General features: G+C 40.9%; 4 protein-coding genes across 5 annotated transcripts; 2 read left to right on the forward strand and 2 right to left on the reverse strand.

The window, feature by feature from the left end:
* Positions 1-179: 179 nt before the first annotated feature.
* LOC116389985 (histone-lysine N-methyltransferase SETD1B) lies at positions 180-4,001 on the reverse strand. Its single transcript, XM_031859174.1, has 2 exons — positions 3,873-4,001; positions 180-1,341 (listed from the first exon to the last, which is right to left on the reverse strand). Exon 2 carries the CDS (start codon positions 1,174-1,176, stop codon positions 448-450), a length of 729 nt encoding a protein of 242 aa, XP_031715034.1. The 5' UTR covers positions 1,177-1,341; positions 3,873-4,001; the 3' UTR covers positions 180-447.
* Positions 4,002-4,681: 680 nt separating this feature from the next.
* Positions 4,682-9,854, forward strand: atp6v1e1b (ATPase H+ transporting V1 subunit E1b). The gene is made up of 10 exons (XM_031859214.1): positions 4,682-4,789; positions 4,911-4,972; positions 6,075-6,140; positions 6,717-6,826; positions 7,031-7,097; positions 7,221-7,310; positions 7,647-7,715; positions 7,851-7,945; positions 8,043-8,130; positions 9,082-9,854. Exons 2-10 carry the CDS (start codon positions 4,940-4,942, stop codon positions 9,142-9,144), a joined length of 681 nt encoding a protein of 226 aa, XP_031715074.1. The 5' UTR covers positions 4,682-4,789; positions 4,911-4,939; the 3' UTR covers positions 9,145-9,854.
* A 557-nt stretch (positions 9,855-10,411) lies between these two features.
* Positions 10,412-14,601, forward strand: ada2b (adenosine deaminase 2b). The gene is made up of 9 exons (XM_031859213.1): positions 10,412-10,722; positions 11,577-11,796; positions 11,901-12,111; positions 12,213-12,340; positions 13,083-13,173; positions 13,269-13,377; positions 13,497-13,654; positions 14,036-14,238; positions 14,484-14,601. Exons 1-9 carry the CDS (start codon positions 10,422-10,424, stop codon positions 14,569-14,571), a joined length of 1,509 nt encoding a protein of 502 aa, XP_031715073.1. The 5' UTR covers positions 10,412-10,421; the 3' UTR covers positions 14,572-14,601.
* Positions 14,541-21,550, reverse strand: LOC116390002 (probable polypeptide N-acetylgalactosaminyltransferase 8). 2 transcript variants are annotated; one of them, XM_031859211.1, is made up of 11 exons: positions 21,200-21,550; positions 19,806-20,049; positions 19,243-19,409; positions 18,873-19,056; positions 18,581-18,778; positions 17,096-17,210; positions 16,205-16,390; positions 15,890-16,027; positions 15,515-15,610; positions 15,269-15,436; positions 14,541-15,180 (listed from the first exon to the last, which is right to left on the reverse strand). In XM_031859211.1, the coding sequence occupies exons 1-11, from the start codon at positions 21,354-21,356 to the stop codon at positions 15,016-15,018; spliced, it is 1,818 nt and encodes a 605-aa protein (XP_031715071.1). In that variant the 5' UTR covers positions 21,357-21,550; the 3' UTR covers positions 14,541-15,015. The 2 variants fall into 2 exon arrangements, with proteins under 2 accessions (XP_031715071.1, XP_031715070.1); XM_031859210.1 differs by having other exon boundaries at positions 21,146-21,550.
* Positions 21,551-23,327: the final 1,777 nt, after the last annotated feature.

Here is a 23,327-nt window from a genome sequence, read left to right on the forward strand (position 1 = left end):
CACTTTTTATTCACTGATATATTTTTCGCTGCCTGTTACTGTCGTACGTCTGTGTGTGATCATGGTAACAATCCAACTGAGACCTGGACTGAGATTTCTATGCAGTTGATATCATGCAAATTGAACACTGATATGAAACGCCGGTGAAGTAATAACAGACACAATCACACAAAGAAACATTTCAAGTTTCAGGATTCTTTAAAATTCTACCTTCACGTGATTTTACATTCCAGGTTTACATCTCAGAGATCAGATATTTATTGAATAAGGAAAAACAAAGGCCATGAGCTGAGGTAGCACAAAACGAATCTGAATGTGTTCAATAGTAACTACAATACAAAGAGTTTGAGAGAGTAAAATCCAGAATTCAGAGAGTTAAGTGGAATATTTTCATTTGGAATAGATTTTAAAACCTGTATTGAGAGGGTGATTCAGCGTTGAAGGAGACTACTTTCGGCAGTAGGCCACAGCACCGTAGGCCACTACTCCCACTACGGCGACTAAAGCAGCGCCTCCACACAGCAGCTCAGTGGAGCTCAGATGTTTGGGAGTCTTGGGAGCAGTGGGGTGTGGTGGCTCCGGCTTTTCTGGTGCTGCTTGAGAGGACTGGACTGAATGTTCCTCCACATCCGAGAGGGGAATCTGTGAGAATTTTAGTTGCCTCTCTGATGGAGGCTCCACTTCCACCTGTGCAAGGAAAGAAGGAGGTTGGAGCCCCTGAGTGGGGTAAAGCTCCTCAGCTTCAGAGCTTGTGGTTGAAGGGACCGGAGTGGACGTGGTGGAGGGGGGGTCGAGCATGACGATAGGCAGAAGAGGCAGCGCCATCGGGGGAACCACCTGCATGAACTCTGCAGGCTTCTTCTTTTCCACGCGAGGCTCCTCTGCTGACACCAGGAGCTCCTCAGCTTCTGGGGCGTGGAGGTCCTGCTCCTCCTCACTGAGCTCCACCAGCTCCCTTTCCCCTCCTAAAACACTCATCACGCTCGTTTGCAGCTCCTCGTCGTCTTCCTCCTCCTCCTCTGTCCTCCTCGCCTTCTCTGCCTGCTCGAGCATCTCAGCCTCCTCTCGCTCCAGGTGGACCATGTCGGAGTTGAAGGAGTGGTTCTCCTCCCCGCCCAGAACCCCCCCGTCGTTGCTGTCCAGGCTCTTGGTGTCGTCGGGGTCCACGTCGCCCATTGTGGACCAGGACTCTGCCAGCAGGCTCTCGCTCTGCCAGGGTCCGGGACTCTCAGCATGGATCAGAGGCAGAGCATCAGGGCTGAGGGAACCAGCTTCCCCGCCTCCTCCATCCCCCCTGCTGGACTCGACTGGGGCCTTTCCCTCCAGAATGAAGACTGGCTGCTGCAGAGACAAGATGGATCACTTCAGGATTATGAAGTACTTGTAGTTTACTTGAGTAGTTCCATTTTGTACTACTCAGTTCTTCTACATTTCAGAGGTAAATATTTGTACTCCACTAAATTGATAGATAGTTACAGTTAAAATGAGCTCTAAATTGATCACATTAGATACTGCTTATGTGTTAATGGGTTAATAATCCAATAATATAATAACACAACACTGACAGGGACCTTTTCCTTTTCTTACTTTAAGTAACAGCTCTCTTTACAGCTTACTGTACTCCAGTCTATAAGGCACAGTGGTGCAGTTGCAGTAGAGCAAAAAGGAAAAAGCTTCAGGTGGCATTTAATGGTGCATTCAAAATCTTGAAGCACTGGCAAACACATCATTCATCTTCTAGGTTTGTGGAGAAGGAATAGTTCAACACTTATTTGCTGTCTGGCCAAGAGTTAGAGGAGAACATTGATACCACTGTCATTGAAAAAGTCTGCCAGAATCTTTTTTAAGATCTGGGTTCCTACAAATTTAGAAATGGCTTCAATCTAGAACCGGGTTTCAGACTTCAGAGTGCTCGTCCTGTAGCGCCTTGTTAAGAGACATATTCTGAAACCAGAGAAAACACAAGACAGGCCACGTGTTGCAAATGTGATACAACATTACACAGAGAGAAAGTGTCGAGGAGATCTATTCTGGGGCTGGCATGGAGGCAAATACTGCAATCAAAGCTGAAATGTGGAACAAGGGGTGAAGAAGGTCCCCTTGAGACTGATTTAATGTCATCATCCTCAATCTGGAAAGTGTTCTTTCCAGAACCTATGATTTTATACAGTTGAGATAAAATGTTAATGTCTTGGGAAGAGTTGAACTGATGGCATGATGGTGTTTCCGACATTATGAATACGTCACTTCCATTTTACGTTCCTACTCTTGTCCGATTCTCACGTCATGTGAAATCACTGAAATAGTTTCCACTCTTTGGAGACAGATGGAGGTGTAAATAGTGCCTAAACATAGTAAGATATGCAGGTCGAGGCTATAGATAGTCACAGCCGCTGCAATACGGAGCAGCCAGTGAGCTACTTTTTCCAGCCACGGCCTCACTGATGTCAATGAGAACACTGACCTGTTCAAAAATGTGGACAAGCATGTTGCAGATCAGTATTTATTGAAGTCACTATATGTAGAAATATTGATGGGTTTTTTTGTTCATAGAAAAATTAGACAATCCTGGTGGTACTGTTAAATGAGTACCTGCTCATCAATGACTCCACAACAACAGTAAGACAGGGGAGGATCAATATGTGATACTGACTGATTTGTATCTTCATTATTTTTTAAACTTCACTTAAAAATATTTTGTATTTTGTTTCGATTTTGTCGAAGAACTTGTCCAAGTCTTAAGTGGCTGCTTTGGGATTCGTCCCTACCTCAGTGCAGTTTTAGTCCTCCCCCATTCACATCTACACATTTTGTGTAAATAGGTCCTATTAGTAAATTAAGTATGTTTTCACATGAATAGTCACTGTTATTGTTTTAACACATGCACTCACTTGCATTCCAAGACTGAAACACTATTTATTTTGCAAAGAAAGGAAAGCAAACCACCTTCCTGACTGTTGCACAACAGTTTGGTTACATTTGTGCAATAAAACCTTCTGACTCTAGGACCTGGTCAGAAAATCAATAAAAAAGCTTTTAAGGCCTTGAATAAACCTTCCCAGTACACAGCGCTAAAGAGCTAAATCTCCTGATTATTAATGCCCAGGTCTCTGTTTCAGCATTATGATTTTTTTTTTATGTTTTATTTCATGATTGAATCCTTTGTGTGTTCTCATGCTGTCATGATCAAAATCCTTTGTTGTGTTACTCCACCTCCTCCAGAGTGAGCAGACTGAAACAGACGCCTTGCAGACGTCACTGATTTAATGGCCAACTAGCTGCCGTGTTGTCTGACCCAAGCTGTGTGCCCCGTAGACCTGTGCAGACTTCAATCCCAGAAACCTTCAAGTTTGCCACGCAAACATTTTAAACCCTTCACCTGTGTCCTTGCCTTCAGAGAAACTAATCAACCTTTTCTACTCTGTGACCCCCCTTTACTTACTGGCCTACTTAAGTAATTGGATTCCCATTAATCCTATCCCGGCGATAACAACCTCACGGTGAAGTAAATGATCAGGGAGATTTAGGGCACTCTGTTTGTGCTAATGTGTGATGAAGACAGAGGGATTTCACAAACAAGAAAACACAAAAGGGTCAGCTTTCAATGTCAAAATGGGAGAACTGGTGGAGATAAGAGAAACCAGCTCTTCATGGCAGCCTCTCTGTCTCTTGCAAGGTGAGATTGTGCCCTTCACAACACCAGAGTGAACCACAGTGACCCCTCTAACACAGACATGTTTACAGAGCACACACTTTTAACAAAGCACAAACGGAGGGGAAAAACATCTGATTTTGACATTCTTCTTTCTTTCTTCTGATTTCAGACTTTGTTAAAACTTTCTGCGATGTTGAATAAAACCATCCTATCATACCTGCGTCCTCTTGGTGCGGTGCTGAACGAGCTGCTAGATGTAAAGCAGATGCTGGAGATCAGAGCGAGGAGTTCATTCAGACACAAAGCCACCAAACAACAGATAGGCAGACATGCATGCTGTAGCTGGCAAAGGACTAACAAGATGGACAAGCTGTGCAAAAGTCTCTCTCTCTCTCTCTCTCTCTCTCTCTCTCTCTCACCCACCCCACTTCCCAGATACATGACATAACAGTTGGCTGCAGAGCAGTCAGTAGTGACTTTGCTGTGTGTTCAATATGAGAAAGATTAGTAATAATGTAAATAAAAAGGGAAAAAAAACTAGTTGAACTCTTGAATCAGACTTTACCCGGTGTGTCCACAGTCTCTGAAAGGTCAGTGGGTGAGCGTTTCTTTCGGGTAAACAAGTGTATGGAGTTTTATGTCCACTGTTCAAACAGCAGATGATCAGTCAGTCCACAGTGTGCTGCTGTGAGCCGGTGACACTAAGTGGAAAACTCACGTCAGATAGGAAGAAGAGCTATTTTGATAGTTGAATTTTCCAAGTTCTACTTCCCTCTACTGGTTAGATGTGTTACAAGACTGGAAATGATGCCAGGGGGCTTTTATATGTTGCACTTGCATAGCACCAACATGTATATTGTGTACATGTACAAAAAACTGTATATTATACAGATATAATATTTCAAATACATATATTCATATGCAGTATAACTAAATGAGCCATAAAATGACAAACACTACGCAAACCCTATTTTTCTACACTAGAAAAAACTCGTCTCTTGTTCTAGCACCTGATTGGCTGCTGAGCCGGAAGTAAACATCATGTGACGTCGCAGATCACCTGATCCTCCGTAGACATCTTTACGAGTCACGACTGCAGCGATTAATTCATACCTCTTCGTCTGTGATTTTTGGGTAAATAAACACATATTCAAAGCTTTTATTGCACGACTAAAATATCCTTGTTGTTATTGAAGGTGTCTTTTATTTCCCAGTTGTTTTATTTTTTGTGTTTTGTCGTTATCGTTCCTCGTAGGCCCGCGAGGATCTTCAAGAGCTGCAACCATGGCGCTCAGCGATGCCGACGTTCAGAAGCAGGTAATGAAGCGATTTAACCTTCAAACACGTCACCATTCATCTGTCACTCACCGGTAACGTTTAACGGAGTCTTTACGTCGCCAATCGTCTTATTAAAACACTGAGACGTGTTTATAATAGCTGTAATGTGCGTGTGTGTGCGCGTGAGAATGACATTGAGAGAGCTGCAGTAGGTTAGCACCGACATGAACACAAACAAGCTAGAATACGTTATTTAGGGTGATTTTGACTGGTGGCTTTGGTCGTAAATATGCTCCTTAATACAAAATAAACCGCCATTTTTAAGCCAGTGTCATGGCTGAGATGCCGAGGTTCATATTTCCAAATGATCACATGATGAACACATGCCAGGGTCTGATGAGGAACTGGGAGTGAGTGTCTGGACACTGGAAATAACCTCCTGAAGGGAGAATGCAAAGCTGCAGAAGTCTGTACATGTGATTACAGTTCGGGTCTAGTGTTCATCACTGGTGGAATGTGCTTTTAATTAAGAATACATTAGAGGTACTTGTACTTTATGCAGCTTTGTACTTGTACTCTCAAAGCTCAAGAGGGAAATATTGTATTTTGTACTCAACTACATTTGTCTGACAGCTGTTACATTGTCATCCCCTTCGTGTAAAGTGAACACCATGTACCTCCAAAATGATTGGGGCCTTAATTGTGGATTAAACAGCAATATGAATCCAGAAACATTACAGTAAAACACGCTGACATGGGACATTTTACTGCACAGTCGACACATTCACTAAACGTTTCCAATGCAGGACTTTTACTTGTCGTGGAGTATTTTCACAGTGTGATATTAGTAGTTTTACTTCAGTAAAGGATCTGAATACTTCTTCCACAAGTGACAGAAACACTACTCACCACAGTGATAGAGTGAGGCAGCAGAGTCCGTTCACATCAGGGTGAGGATTCATCTCTGGTTTCATTGTGAGAGCGGTGACACTTTGCAGTCCTTAAAGTTCACACTTAAGAAGGATCAATGCTTCATGATGAAGCTGTGGGCATTTAAAACCCTACACATGTAGGGAATGGGTTGTATTTTTAAGGAAGGGCAGTCGTCTTTGTCATTAATGTTTCTTCTTCCTGTCTACAGATTAAGCACATGATGGCCTTCATCGAGCAGGAGGCCAATGAGAAGGCAGAAGAAATTGATGCAAAGGTAAAATAATGTGGATAGAGAGTAGAATTCATTATTAATCATTCCCTTTTTAGTAGTTTTTGGGGACAATTTATTTTTGGAGTCAACAGTAGAGAGATGAGAGGAGAGAGAAATGCTGAAAACAATTGTTTAAACTCATTCTTTGATTGATTACAAGTGAGTATAATGTTTTAAAGTCCTCACCATCATTTCCTGGTTGAGACTCACCACTAGGGGCGCTAAAAGCACAGTAAGTGCTTATATGAACGTGAGTCTACTGGCAGATTTCACACAACCTCAACCCTTTAAAATCTTAGGAAATTATCTGACACCTGACATATAATTGACATTTTTATCACAAGCATTAGTGTCTTACAAAAAATATGGCTTTTTAGTCATATTACATGGATATATGCGGTAATAAGTTATATTCTTATTTTGTTTGTTTATTTTTTATTTTACTGGAATAGGGTTTTTAATATATATTAAACCTTTTAAAGTGATCGATAGTTAAAGTAAAGATGAACCGATTACTGGTCACAGAAACAGTGTTGTGATGCAGGATTTCTGCTGAGTGAACTGTGTCTCCTCCTGCAGGCGGAAGAAGAGTTCAACATCGAGAAAGGCCGGCTGGTCCAAACTCAGAGGTTGAAGATAATGGAGTACTACGAGAAGAAGGAGAAACAGATCGAGCAGCAGAAGAAAATGTGAGTCACGGCGGGAAATCACAGGACGCATCAAGTCCTCCCTTCCTTACTCCGGTCTTTTTTTAAGAACAAAGAAATATTTGTATGTGTGGCGCAGAGTTTCCGTGACTTTATTTAGTCTCTTCGTCCCACAATGACTCTTTTGTAACCTGCTCCAAAGAGTCTAAAGGGCCCCAATGTGTGTGTTATTTGTCTACTTAACAGTCAAATGTCCAACCTGATGAACCAGGCTCGACTGAAGGTGCTGAAGGCCCGGGATGACATGATCTCGGTAAGCAGCTGTATCCTCCTGTTGGCATCAAACTGTCAGATTTCATCTACAGAAGAGATGTGGATTCTGTAGATGATACAGTCTGTAATTAATAGAAACCCCCGTGTGTATTTGTGCGCTCAGGAAATGCTGAGCGAGGCACGCCAGCGGCTCGGTACCATCGCAAAAGATCCAGCCAGGTATCCAGCTCTGATGGACGGATTGATCTTACAGGTTAGTTTTACACCCTCAGCTACTTCACAACCAGGTACAGCCGCGCAGTAAAGCCTGCGTTTCTGTTATTTCGTCCACCCTATTCATATCAATGAGGGTACCAAATAGTAGAAACGTCCAACTCATTACAGTTCAGCAGCACCTATTAACCGCATCCTCCAAATTTACACCATAAATGTAACATTTTCACCTTAATGAAAGAGGATTGTTGTGTCAGACTGCTTTAGTTTTAGCCAGGTGTACCTAATAAACTGGTTTCTGAGCGTATATGTTCATTAAGAGGTGTTGATATCGAATACTGAGCATTGATATCCCTTTCATAATCTTTCACATCAGGGATTATATCAGCTTCTGGAGACCAAAGTGACTATTCGCTGCCGCAAACAGGACATTAAGATGGTACAGGTGAGTAAATTAGCCACTATGTTCATGTTAACATTAATGTTTATCCATTTCAAAATCACATTCTTTACTAACCAAATATATATATTGAGTCAGCTCCTTAAAATCAGCTGAAAACTGATTTTCATTTTGACTCAGGCATCCATCCAGAGGAATATTCCGATATATAAAGCATCTGTGAAGACCAGCATCGAGGTCCACATCGACCAGGACAACTTCATCCCCCCCGACGTGTAAGAGGCATCACATTTGATCGTCGAGTTAAAACTTATTGGATGAGTATTTTCTCTATTTGACTTCTCTTGTTTTGGTGTTTGTCTCCTGCTTCAGCTCCGGAGGTGTTGAGATCTATAACGGTAACGGGAAGATCAAGGTGGCCAACACCCTGGAGAGCAGACTGGAGCTCATGGCTCAGCAGGTAGGGAAACAGAGACCGCTCAAATCGTCCTCTTCTCACATGCATCAGAAACACTATTTAGCCTCCCTTTATTTATCTATTTAAACTTTATTTTTCCATGTGAGGTGCTGCAAGTGACACATCAGATGACATATTTTATTTCTTAGTTTTAAATTGTGTGTCTCTTCTGCGTCTTGCTTTTGTCTTCTATTGTGAGATACTCAGTGAGGCCTTCCTGGTTAAACAAAGGTCAAATAAAGCTGTTAACAAAATGAGATTAGCGTAGCTCTCATGTTAGCCCAACTTTACATTTTCTACACGAGGAACTAAAAGGGACGCCACTCGTAACAAGACGGAGCGACAGATGTTTTATAGGTTTATATAAAGGATGTTTGTTAGTGTCCTCACTTTATTGTTTCGTCTTATTGTTATATTATAAAACATTTTATTTACACTTGAAAAACACAAAGTGTGCAGAGTTTACATCCTATAATATAAAACATGTAAGTAAAACACATAAATATAAGAACCTACAACAACTGTTAATAATCATTTTTGTTGATGTTTTTTAGTCTCAATAAGACTAATAATAATAAAAAAGTCAAATACATTATTTTTAAAATAAACAGCAATTTCCTGTTACATTTGTGTATGTTTGACTTTCCTCATATTTATTTTTGCAGGTTTTCTTAGTTCTAAATAGAGCTGAAATGAGCAATCGATTAATCTATTAGTTGATCAAAAGGAAAAATAATTAGCAACTATTATAATTGATTTATTGTTTTAGCAATTTTTCAAGAAAAAATGCCAAACTTTCCCGAGCTGCAGATTCTTAATTGTGAGCATTTTCAATACCTTCAGGTTTTAAACTTTTGATCACACAAAACTAATAATTTGAATGCATCACCTCAGGTTTTAGGAAACGGCGCGAGGTGTTTTTGACTTATTAACCGCGTGTTTCTGTGTTTGCAGATGATGCCTGTAATCCGAGTGTCTCTCTTCGGTGCCAACCCAAACCGCAAGTTTCTGGACTAAATCGCTCCGCCGTATCAGAGAAAATCTCTCCTTTGTATTTTTTATTTTGTCACATGAAAAGTCATTCCTCTGTCTGTGAAACGAATTTCCGATGCAAACGAGAGGCGTTGTTGTTGTGTGATGTGTTGCTGTATTTTTCCGTGCATTGAGGGACGTGATGGACGCTGCGGCTCAGCGTTACAGATGTGCATTGTGGGTACTGCACAGTTGTTTACTCTGCTGCTCCCCTTCGAGGGTCTCGGTTTACACCGATTAGTCGGGGACGACGGGATCTGGTGATTGGCTGGATGTTTAACAGGTTGTCCTCCTGATTGGATCATGACAAACACAGCATCCGTGTCACAGTTTCATTAACCTCTACCCCACATTATATGTCGCATGGGGCAATGTGTTGCTAATGGATGTCTGCTCCAACCAATTACAGAGAAAATAAATGGTATCCTTGAAACCGAACTCAAGACCGTACATGACCTTACAGAGTTAATTTATTGATGTGCGTTATTCTGTCATGAATTAAACGAGTGGGTGATATCATTCCAGAGGGTGGACTGTATGTATATGAGGTTTCCAGATTAAATTATACGTATATATGTGTGTTTTGTTTTTTGTTCTTTGTTCTTTACTTTTTCTTTTCTCGTTTGTGTCTCAAACTGGTGAGATGTGATATTGTGGAAATGTAAAACATAATAAAATATAAATCATTGCTTTCACTTCTCTGCTCTGTTTTGGCTCAAACAATGTCCCAATCATGCTTCATTCATTAGTTTATCACATGGTATTTGTTAGACAGAAATGCCCCGATTGTCCAGTCGCTCTGAGTATTTCGCTGACGTCCTCGACTGATAGCGGAGTCTCTGCCGAGTAGAGACACAGGACACCAGAAGCTCCCTCTTACTTGTAAGTATTTTATGTTTTAAAGTAGCTGGAGTTGCCTTCAAAATGTTTTTTATTTAGTTTATATTAATGAACTGAAGGTTGGTTGTCACTTTTGTTCACTTCTTTCGGTTCAATGTCTTTTAATCTGAAAGCAAAGCAGTACTGAATAGGCTCTTGTCAGCACTATAATGCAAGTAGCATGTTATCATGTTGACCCTAAAACAAGTCAAATTTATTGACTCACTTCTCGGAAAGCACTCCACGACCTCTCGTCCGAGGTAAAAGGACTTAAATGTCATTAGTGCATGTCTCACGTAGTATTTCTTTCTTTACAGCTTCAAATACAGCAAACCTGCTCTTGTGGCGGTAGTGTGATCATGTTCTAGCATCCTCCTGAGGACATGGTGATCCAAATCTGCCAGGCTCTGCTCACTTATGTGACCCTCCTGTGGTTTGTAAGAGGGGCTGATGGGATGCCAGACCCTGCTCAGAGGGACCTGCTGATGCGGCAGGAGACGTCCAGACAGACGGGAGGCCGGGTGGTACTGACGACGGCCGAGCAGAAGCTGGACGTTTACCTCCATCGTTTAAAGGAGCGAGAGATGTCTGCTGCACAGTTCCCTCCTGCTATCCACTTCTTTAAAGCAAAGCCCCTCATCCAGAAGAGTCCAATCTTCAAACTGCTACAGAAGATGCCTAAAGGTGATTTTATAACTCACAAGTGTGGATGAACATTTGTTCTCTTTATGGTTTTCCTTCATTTAGCTGCAGTTTGGCCACGGTGACATTTTATTAAGAGAAAGAAACATTTGTAAACATAGACTGTATTTTTTATCAGTTTTACAACAAAAACACTTGGTTTACAAAAAAAACCTACAAACTCGGGCTTTCTGTGATGATTTGATGTAGCATTTTGTATAATACATGTTGTGGTTGGAAGCTTTGGATACGATTCAAACGGCCTCTCTTCATCTCCAGCATGATTTAATAATGTGTAAAACTACTAATATCACATGAGCATCTGCGAGATCTGGTTCACTTGTAAAATGGCACTTAAAGAGATGATGAAAAATGACAGAAAACTACTTCAGAGAGTCACACATGAACACAAAGATGCAAAGTGTTTTGTTGAGAACGACACAAAACAACTACAAAGGGGTGAACAATTACTCAAAGACACAAATGACTAGAAAAGGACAATAACTATAAAGCTACACACTACAAATACAAAGATATGCAAAACAACTACAATGTTACACAAAATGGCTACAAAGAGACACAATTTTTGTTTTTTTAAGTTCCGCGAAACTACTACGAAGGATACAAAGTGATTAATTAAAGGACTACAAATAAAGAAAAAAGACTACAAAAGCAATGTAAAATGACTTTAAAGACTCAAATTGTCCACAAAAACAGACACAAATACACACAAAATGACAAGAACTGATGAGGCCTTTGTGTCATTATCCGTCCGCGTTCGCAGCACCCAAAAATAACCAAGATCTTCATGTGATGTGACTGTCTAAGCTCAGCGCATCAGTTTGCTTTGACCACAGGTGCAGCCCTACACATCCACACCTCCTCTCTGGTCAGTGTCGAATGGCTGGTGAAAAACATCACCTACCGGCCTCACTGCTACATCTGCTTCACCTGGGACAACTCGGTCCGCTTCTTCTTCTCCGACCGCCAACCATTCCCTCGATGGGACTGCTTCTACTGGCAGCTGCTTGAGACCTTGAGAGCCAGAATAGGAGACCCTACAGGCTTTGATAACAGGTTGAGTAAGATATCGGCTTCCCTTACACATTTTTAAGTCAAGAGAAAGTGGGAGAACTTTACCCAGTATATATATATATATTAATATTAATATTATTTTTCAGTTTAATGCAGCACCTCACACTGTTCACTGAGGATCCAGATGGTGAGTACCCGAGCCAAGAGGTTGTGTGGGAGAAGTTTGAGAAAGCCTTCATCGCAGCTGCTGGGCTGATCACCTATGCACCCGGGCTGAGGGACTACTTCTACCAGGGCCTAGAAGAGCTCCTCCATGACAACATCATGTATCTGGAACTTAGGAGCGGTCTCTCAAAGGTTTGTGATTGTTTTGTTTCTTCACACCTGATCCCCAGCTCCAGCTCCTCTCGGCAGCAGTGGTCGATCTGACATTTCTGCTTTTCCTTTGTGTGTTTCAGACGTATGAGCTTGATGGATCCATTCACGATAAGGTCTGGACTCTAAAAACGTTTCAAGAAGTTACAAGGAAATTTGTAGCGGATCATCCGGACTTTCTTGGGGCTCGTGTCATCGTTTCTGTGCACAGGTACTGATGAGGTTTCAACAAGACATATCTCTTAATACGTAGTACTTAATTACTCATGTTTTGAGTAGTTTAGGTTTACTTTTAGTCATGATTTAATATTTCTAAAACATTCTAGTTGAATTGCATTTCCAATTCAGTAGGCATCAACAATGGAAGAAGTACTCTGAGCCTCTTTCATTACCAGTGTTGTCAGCTGAATGTATCTAAAGTATTAAAAGTACTCATTATGAAGAAGAATGCCCCCTGTGACTCGCATGATTGTTGATGTAATGTCACAGATTTTCACATTCAGTCACAGAATAAGTGGGTTTCTTAATGAATTGACAAAGTAGGGACCATGTGCCATAATTTGAATGCTCTGACTACGTCCCCGTAGGGACAAAAACATTTCTGTAACTATAATAAATTATATCATCTCTTAATGACTTCCATTTCCTGTTTTCTGGAAACAGAGCTCTGGAATTACCACCAGGCCTCTCCACTAGTTTAGTACCACTCAACATCTGAGAACAGTTGTATAACGTCTCCCATTAAATGTCTTTTTGTCGATGTTGGTAAGGGGTTTTTCGCCAGCCGGTATTATTTTGTCAATCTACTTTTGAGCGAGGCACAAGTAGCTAGAAATACAAAAAAGAAGATGGGCATCTCATAATGTTAATGTGAAATTACACATGTTTTTTTTGGTTTGTGAGTCATGTAGGGTGCTGATTTCTGTGTCTGTAATTGTTGCTGCTTTCTTCAGGGCTCTGAGTGTATCTGAGGTCAAAGCAGCTGTGAAAGAGGCCATTCAGCTGCAAAAGGACTTCCCAGATGTTGTAGCAGGATTTGACATGGTAAGAAGTAATCTGTCTTGTTCAATCACTTATTGGACTAAAACAATATTTGCTGGGATATAGCTTGTATGCGAGCTAACATTGCAGTTTTGCAGGTTGGCAGGGAGGACAGCGGGAGGACTCTTTGGTATTTCAGGGAGGCACTTTCTCTGCCAGCTGAACTGGGTGTCACGCTGCCATATTTCTTTCACGCAGGGGAAACAGGTGGTTGGACCAAAAGCACAGCATACATCATTGTTACAAAAACAAAACGGAGCACTTCTTAAAAGTTTAATACATCTTTTGAAATATACTTTGATTCCACTTTGTATGCTCGCTTGTAGATGATGAAGGCACTGACGTGGACCAAAACATTCTTGACGCCCTTCTGTTCAACACCACGCGCATCGGGCACGGCTACGCTTTGGCACATCATCCGCTTGCCAAAGAGCTTTCTAGGAAAAGAAACGTGGCTGTGGAGCTGTGCCCCATCTCAAACCAGGTGAGACAACCTATTAGAAACAAAATCTGGTGTGGGCGAGGGTGCTACACCATGGGGGGGGGGGGGTGAAATGTGCTATGAGACGGGACTGAGACCAAAAGTGTTTCCATTGAGGTGAATTAAAATTCCTGAAACTAACTTATTTCGAACAACATTTTTTCAGCCTATGCATATTCTGTCTGTTGTATTTGGTCATGTTAAGTGTGGGGAAGTCCACGAAGAGTTTGCTTTACGCCCCTTGTGTGGATTTGGACAGACCCATTTGGGAACCCATTAAGTCTGCAAGTGCGATGAAGTCTGGACCTTTGGATTCAGCACCGGCGTGCCTGTCTTCATATATATATATAAAGTACCTGAATGTGTTTGTCCTCTGACCTCCAGGTGCTGAGGCTGGTATCGGACCTTCGGAACCACCCTGCAGCTGTGCTGATGTCTGAGGGTCACCCGATGGTGATCAGCTCCGATGACCCGTCTCTGTTCGGCACCACGGGCCTCTCCTACGACTTCTATCAGGTCTTTGTTGGCATCGGAGGATTAAAAGCAAACCTGGGCACTCTGAAAGAGCTGGCTCTTAACTCCATCAGGTGACAATCAGTTGATTTGATCCCTCTCATGCCTCCCTTAAGCACATTTTAAATCTCAGCAAATTGATTTTCACATCATAAATGAATGGTAATCAAGGGCTGTAGGAAGTTAGAAAACTTTCAGTATACTTTAATAGCATTAAAGGATGTGATTTCTAGTGTGTGTGGTGGAAATCCTTATTTTTATCCAACAATTAACAAATGATGTCATATCATAGTTCAATGATGGTGTCTTCTGCCTGCAGGTACAGCTCCTTGCCAGCTCCTCTGAAGGACAAAGGTCTTGTCATGTGGCAGAAAAAATGGGACGCCTTCATCTTTAATCATTCATGACAACCAACCCGAATTCTTCTCCCACTTGAATGATGATTATAATAACGCTAAACTAAAACATCTATAGGCTTCATTGGAACTACTGTATCTTTGTAATTGATAAAACTCTCATAGAAGTTTCTGAACTGTTTTTCTTGTCTTGAAACCGCTACAAAGAAACGTAACGCTAAAGTAGCTTGCTGGTAAGAAATGCGATCCACATACATTCAGTCCTGCTCTGCGTCGTTCAAAGCTGTCCACATGCAATCTTTTTTCCCCACACAATCCGTCATAGCAAATGTTGACATTTTTTATTCAAAACCAAGAAAAGGGAACTTGCCACGCAATTGCAGCTCATATTTTAGGCAAAGACAAGAATTAAATGAAAATATTAACTCATGCAAAATGTAAACTCATCCCAGATCCTTCTCTGAGATGCCGTTTTGTGCCACAATGGCACGTTTGTTATCTTGCCGTCTCTGCCCTGGCCAGCATGCTTTGGTCTTTGATGACATGTTGTATCTTCCAGCTCTGACCAGTGCACTGCTGAACAACAAGTGTGTAATAGCTGTGATCAGCAATCGCAAGTTCCAGGCATCTCTTTGTTTTTCTGTTCTGGATAGGTCCATCCTGGGAATAACAACAATAAAACATTTATTTTTCTGCAAACAGACCGACCCCTTTGGTGTAGATTTATATTTAAAACTGCAATATTAACCTGTTTAAAATCCCACAACATGTGGAATTTCTTCTGCTTGGCTGTTTTGCACTCGTAGAGTCCCGGGTAGACTCCAGTGCCGGGGTCCACCAGACAGCGGTTGCTGTTGTACTTGTGAGATTTGATTCCACCAATGTATAGTTGTCCATTGGTGCGATAATAACAGTGCTACACCAAAGAACAATGATTATCCGCAAACAGACATAAACAACAGTCTGTGTGCATGCAGTGACTCTCTGAACATACCTGAGGGGAGTAGGAGTGGCAGCCATATATAATGGGTGTGTTCCCAGGCATTGGGCCTTGGTCAATGCAGATATCTGGCTTCAGATTATTGATCAGCTGCCAACAGAAGCAGATAGAAAAGAAAGTAACACTTTAAAGCAAAATGTATCCCGATGTGGGAACCATAAATTGGAAGCATATATGACGATCCTAAGCCGAATACATTTGACTTGCTTTAAATATCCTAATGTCTTGGAAAATTGAGTCTTCAACAAGAATCCGTAGTGGAAAATATCTCAAATGTGTTCCAAGTAAACCTAAACAAAGCCTACGGAGGATGACCGACACCTGCAGATTCAGACTTCAAATGCAGTAACGTCTATCGTTTCTACTCACCGTTCCATAACCTAGCAGGTCATGCAGAGGGTCCAGCTGGGGGTAAATATTATCCAGATACCACTTAAAGGGCTTGCAATTCAGCCTCTCTCTCAGCTTTTTCCTCTCGGACACATCCCCAATGTCTATGCCATGGTTCTGTGGGGGAAAGAATTAAAAACAGGACAAAAGAAAGATCCACAAAAACACATTTTGATAAGTAAGAGAAACGGCAATGTTTTTACAATGAGTCGCATCCTCCACAGCATTATTTTATGAAGCCAAAGTCATCTAATTAGTCAGAATTTATGTGATCAAGTCTGTGTCATGCCTCACCTCTAGGGGAAGGTTCCAAGCAATGTTGACATTGTATTTATATTCATCCATCCAGACCTCCGCCACCCTCAGTGCATTACGCTTCACCATTTTACTGAAGTCTAGGAGGTAAGGCTTTTTGGCCCGCTCAATGTGGGCAATTTTAGAGCAAGGTATAACCTCTATGCTTCCTCCACACAGCCACACCTGCCAAAAAAGAAAAGCTCAAATATTTAAAATGAAGATTTTTCAGGGCATTCAACACACTATGCATTATACTGTATGCGATTATCTTATTTCTATTTTCTGAACAAGTAAACATACTGTACAGAGTTCACAGCTAAATGCCACGCTCTAATGCTCAAATATACTTTTATGCCAATTTGATTTGAACCTATTCCAGCATACATTAGACAAAGGTAAATAACTAAAAAAAAGGTCCATCATAGACCCTCCAACTACCATGTATGATATGAATTGTTGAAATAAATCCATGCAAACACCAAGAGAACAAACCGCTACACAGAGATGACCTCAATGGCCCAAGGGCAATGCTAACATAATTATGTAAAGCAGGTTTTGTTCACCTGTCAGCACTTAAGACAAAGCACACCTGAGGCTGAGGGGAACGGCGTTAGTTTTGCAGGGATTTGATCAGAAAGCAAAGTATTGGACAAATTAATGTTTTGACCTAATGATGGTGCTAAATGGAAAGTCAGAAGATCACCAAAGTCATTTAGAGCATGGATGTATAAAGAGACATCATCTGGAGACCATAAATATTTAATATAATCAGGTACCCTCTGAACAACCATTGCACCTCTACAGCAAGCTTGATGGAAGATGAAGTGCGTTTTTCAGACTCTAATTATAGCGTTTTAAGTCACTTTGGAAACACCCTGTAAATCTCACCCGGATGCCGAGCTCCACATTCTCGCCACCGTATATTTTCATTCCACCATCAAGGCTTCCGATCTCTCCAAAAAACTTCCGATCAGCTACAAGAATCCCCATGATGGAGGGGCTTCTGAGAACAGAAGTATACACAGAAAGAGCCCGAGTTGAAAACAGCAACCGTACTTCATGCATTGTCAATGCATTTTAAATATGAGAGTAATTAGTGCCCAGTGAGCACTAACCCGGATTTCAACGTTGATTTCTGGTTAAAAAGGCGTTGAAATGGGGTCTGAATGTCGTGCGTTCACACCAAACGCGTCGCGAATTCGTTGTTTGTACCATATGGTTTACAGACACACATTTATACACATAGTTTGGTCCGGTCTCTATTGATATGAGGTATCGTAGAGCTCTGGGTGAACACAGACGGCTACAGTATTTATTTCCTGATTCAACAACGGCAGGACGTCGCTGATGTTGAAAAACGTTGAAAAATCTCAACTCGGTGATTTGGCGCTTGACGTGAATTCGCGCCAATCGCGCCGCAAATTCGCGCTGCGCCAGTCTCATTGCATCTGTGCATAGACTTTGTATGTAATCTACTCACGCGAATAATTTGCGACGCGTTTGGTGTGAACACACCATTAGATGTATTTTCACCGTCTTTTCAACCGGCTAAATTACGGTTACAATATCAACGTGTCACAAAAACTGTTGGATGTGTTACTAACATTAAGTATTTAGTTGCTACATATTGATATGAGAGCATTTCCACATTGAAAACACGGTGACGTTGAAAACACGTTGAAAAGTGAGTTTTTTAGCCGACTATTTGAAGACGTTGATTCAACGTTTAGACCAGATTTCAACGTGATTTCTAATACTGGCTTTCAACTGATAAATGTGGATGTGGTTTCTTAGTAAGCCTCTAAAATGATGATATATTATTATTAGCACAATGTAGAGGACGGAAAATTATAGTATTGCAAATCACGTTGAAATCTGGTCCAAGCATGAACGTTTAATCAACGTCTACAAATAGTCGGCTAAAAAACCTTCACTTTTGAACAAATACTGAACGTCTTCAACGGAAAAATGCTCACTGGGTGTCGTTTCCTAGGAATAGAAGGTGTGGTGTATACTCAGGTCTGCTGTTTGTCTCCAGTGCTGAACCCAAAGTAAACAGACTTTATGGTTATTACATTACATGAGAAAGTCTGCTCAACCGCTCTGTGTTCCTTCAAGTGTGAAACAAGGCTAATATGAAATGTATTTAAACATGTTTGGTTCAGAAATGTCAACATTTAAATAATCCCGTGGTTTGCAGGAATGTAAAATGCCAAGATGTTTTTTTTGGCGACTGGGTTTCCATTAAATGAACAGATGTGAGTGGTAGTGATCCAACTCTCAGAGAATCACATTTCCCAAAACGCCGAACTATCCCTTTAAGTGAGAAAGTCTTTTTGTGTGTGATTTGGGAGAATGAATTCTTAAACTTACTTTCCAGGGAGGGAATTGTCCTTTAAAGCGTACCACTCGGGTCTGAAGGACTCGTACATGCACCACAGAGCCCAGTCGAAGGCGTCTGCTGCAGGTATGTAGGGAATCAGTGTCAAGTCATCAAAATTGACTTTGTCGAACACTGGTGTCAATATCACGGTGCGGTCCTCTTTAATCCGAGCCAACAGCGGCTCTGCCCTGGATAGACAATGACAGTTTGACTTAAGCTTCATACTGAAAAAAGCACAGCAAATGAAACTGAGGTGTGAAAACTCGGATCCCTTAAACCAACCATTGTACATGGACTTCTATGTGAGCATCCAAGATGGCCACGACGTCCCCCCTAGCAACCCGCCATCCCGACAGTCTGGCCTGGGTGAGGCCGAGCTGCTCCGAGTGCCTGACTGTCTTCACCAGGCCTGGACGCTCCTCGTGGATAGAGGAAATGTAATCATCCAGTTTCTCCTTTAAATCCTCTGCAGAAAGTAAAAGTAAAGAGTAATCTAACATTAGTCTAAGCTATAGATTCAGTCTAAATGCCCATGCTAAATATCTTGTGTAATTTCAGTGAACTGAACCTTTAAAAGCCCAAATACCCCATTGAGTAATCTAGTGTAGGATGGAAAACAGAGCCAGAGACACGATGTAGCAGGTCGACGTACCATTGCTGCTGTGGTCGTCCACCAGTATGATTTCTTTCAGCAGCCGAGCTGGTGTTTTGTCTATGAGGCTGCGGATGGCCCTTTTGATGATAGAAAGAGCTTCATCCAGGTAAATTAACACGATGCTCATGGAAGGCAGATCCTCGGGGTACTTTTTCTCAGCACACCTGTGAGAGGAGAAACGGTGGTAGTTTTTGTGTTCGTATAAACCAATTAAATAATAATCAAATTGTTGCCAATTCATTTTTTGATCATTTAACCAACCACTGATCGATCAAGACATACATACTGAAAAAGAGTGTCCGCTAACCTCACATTCATTCAGCCTAAACATGTTGTACCTAATTGCATTAAAAGTTTCTGTCAGATGTTTTTATGACAATAATTTCTTTTTTTTAATAGTAAAACAAAATTAATATTGATCAGAAAACATTTTTTTTAGAGCAAATTAATTTGGGCAATTGAGAAAGTAATGTAATTTGTGTCTCATATAATGAGGCATCATAAAGCAGCCCACTGTGTGTGTGTTTTATCAGTAGTTTATTACAGGAAGTTACATTCACCTGCGCGGCCTGGTGTCAGGGATCTCTCTGTTGAGGGGCAGCCTGTCACTGAGGAAGGCGTTGTAGCCGTAACTCTGAAACAACGTCTCGGCTTCCTTCTGCTCCTCCTCCGACAGCTCATCGCCCCACTTGCTGAACAGATACGAGTTTGGGTACAACTTCCTCACCACTTTCTTCTCCTTCTTCACCTCTGCGTTGTTCCGTTTTACCGGTTCCTTCTTTTCAAGTTTATTCATCAGATCGACTGTTGACAAAACGGAACATCCGAGTATTTGTTTGACCATTATTCTGCTTTGTTTGCCAAGTGTTTAACAGGTGTCCCTCCCTGAAACATACGTAAATAGTGGATGAGCCTTCTGTCATTAACAAAAATCATCTTTGCACTGGTGTGGTAATATGTGCAGTCCAATTACATGTTTACCCTTGTGTCATCTTAGGGGTCAAAAATGACCCACCACTATGTTTAACAGCATAGGAAACACCCGTAATGGTCTTTTTCCAACTTGAAATTCAATGACTTTTCCTAGAATGACATGAAAAAAAGTTAAAAAATTGCCTTTGTTCATATTTTCATAAAAGCTGTACACCAACAGGGTACCCATATTGTCTTCGGGGTCATTTTTGACCCAGCAGTTATAAAATCATTTTCATACTCCAGAAACCATAAAAAACACACCACAACAACACACACACACACACACACACACACACACACACACACACACACACACACACACACACACACACACACACACACAAGAAATTGAGATTACGTGTGCTACTGATTGAACTCCTAAACTTTCTCGCAAATATGCAGCATCTCCCCTCCACGACCCCTCACCTGGCTGAAGTTCACAGACAAAATACAAACAAGATCAGAGAGAATAAACATTTCCTGAAAGCATTGTTTGGGGAATGCAGTCAGAGGCTATAGAGGTGCTGCAGATGACAGTACCCCCAGACAACTGGAAATGGATGGATGAGATTGACCTGCGTGCCTACATTGGGCTGCTAATCTTAGCAGGTGTGTATAGGTCCCGAGGCGAGGCTGCATCTAGTCTTTGGCATGCAGAGAGTGGAAGGGAGATTTTCCGTGCAATGATGTCACTGAAAGTCCTTCATATTTTCTCAAAAACAATACGATTTGATAATCTTAACTTTCAAAAAAAATAATTTAATACTGATTTAATCTCGACATCAACATCTATAGACTTGCAAATCACCACATCAATGCCTAAGTATTTGAAACACAACAACAACAACAAGTTTATTTAGTTGAAATCAAGTTTTGTACTGAAAAAAAGAAGCAGGACAGAACCAGCTGTTGTCCTGAGACTCACACAGCTTGTTGATGTTGGTTTCCATCTTGACTATCCTTTTGAGCATTCCCTTACCCCTGATGGAGTCATTGTGGTGAGCCTTCTGGAGTCTCTCCGAATGGGTATGAACCTCCCGCTTAATGGAGCCGAGGTATAACAGAGCAGCAGCCACGGTAAAGGCAAGGAGTGATCCTTTCATCCAGCCAGACCTCATCCTGGTGCTTCTTTGCATGTTATGCGTTTTGTTTCTTCTTGCATTAAAAGAAAAAGGAGGAGAGAGTTCTTCCCTGCCTTTAATCTCAGGTGCTCTCTTTCTCCCCACCCTTTATACACAGACTCTTACACACATTAGGTCACGCACATTGAACCACCATAGCTGTGTTATCTGATATCCTGAGGTTCACATAAGATTTGTTGAAAGTGTCGTTTTCAGTCCGGTTTTCACTCTGCTGCCTCTTCCTTGCATTACACCAGGTGTATATAATCAGCTGTTAACTGGGAAGGAGAGAAAACCAGCAGTACTCTGCAGGTAACAGGAACAGGACCGACAGACAAATCGAGTACAACATTACTTTTGCTCTAACAACAACCTTGTTCATCCACTCTGCTAACAGCAGATAATCAAGCTGACAAGCTGACTGTTTTTTAGGTTTGATAATGCTAAGAACCAGGTTTTTTTTGTATTAAAAATACAATCCATATCATGTTTCCCTTGTATCCTATGATGCTCCCATCTAGAAAAAAAAGGTGTGGGGAACACATCAACACAACACAACAAATTGAGAAAAAGCTGAATATTTAGTAAGTAAGTTAATTAATTTTATTTCTGTTTTATCTCCCGGCTTGTTGGTTGGTAGCGTCCACTCTCTTTTAAAAGGTTATATTATATTAAAAATATTACATATAATATTCGTATAAATCATATACAGCATAATTGTCTGTTTTTACCATCCTAAATGAACGCAGGTGTGGTATGGTCTTATTTTCATATCACCACTCAGCAATCACAGTCAACAAACAGCCGAATGTCAATCTTTCATTTTGACAAAGTTACTCACGAAACACAAGACTGAAAAACAAAATGCACCCGCCCTCGACCAAGGTCTATATTATTATAATCTATAGATAATATATGTTATTATCTTTCTTGTCAGCCTGCTTTCTCCTACTGAACCTTGACCTACTCAACCTTGGTGCACCTAAAGAAATGTAATAGCTCTGTTTTGTAGTCATTCACACATATAATTAAACTCAGCCATCATAATCAAAAAAACAATTTATGTTTTGATGGTGTCATATAAGAAGTCATAGTATAGGATGTCATAAAAAAGGTCATAAAAAAACATTGTGTGGTATGCCATAGAAAATTGAATGTACTGTAAATATAAATAGTATAGTATGTCAAAAAAGTGGATGAATAAAGTTATACAGATGTTTTTATGAAGAACTTCATAGTATAGCATGTCATATAAAATGTAATGTAAAAATTCACTAAAGTATGTCATGCAAAAAGTTAATTGTATAGTATGTCATTACATAACTCTATTTTACACTCAGTCACACGTAATATTGTGTTCATTACTTGTGGAATTTACATCTTTTTCATTTCTCATAAAAGGACATGACATGAATTTCATTTCATATGTATAGTCTTTGCATGTCCAGATTCCATGTTGGATTGAATCAGTTTTTGTTTATGTTTCCTATTTCTTCGGTGTTATAATTTAAAATTACTTTCATAATAAGTATTTTGTTTTTTTTGTGTTGTCTGTAACAGAATAAAATCACAAGCATTAAAGCTATTCATTAAAGCGTGTCGTTGTCTTATTTCGTCATGTTGGGTTGTTCCTCTTATTAACTCCCACCCATATTAATGTCGTCCATTTACCAGCTGTTGTACCACAAACAGGACAATGCATCCTCTACTGACACACCACCAACCATCTGTCTGCCTATTTCAGGGGAGACGAGTGTTTGCATTAGGTGGTTGAGTTTGTCCCACTGTTGAGAAACATGTACGCCATATCTCTTTATTCTTACTTTGACATTCTTATTTCATCTGCAGATTGATGATGTAAGATTAAAAGGTTCCGACCTCTTCATTTGCTTACAGGAAGCACTTCAGTGTCCAGAATATCAATCAAACTTTGATCTTGGGCTCAGCACTGAAATGACCCCATCAAACGCCAACAATAGAGGATCT

Source organism: Anarrhichthys ocellatus, unplaced genomic scaffold (genome assembly GCF_004355925.1).
Source record: "Anarrhichthys ocellatus isolate YVR2014 unplaced genomic scaffold, GSC_Weel_1.0 scaffold21, whole genome shotgun sequence".
In the NCBI taxonomy this organism is placed as follows: Eukaryota; Metazoa; Chordata; class Actinopteri; order Perciformes; family Anarhichadidae; genus Anarrhichthys; species Anarrhichthys ocellatus.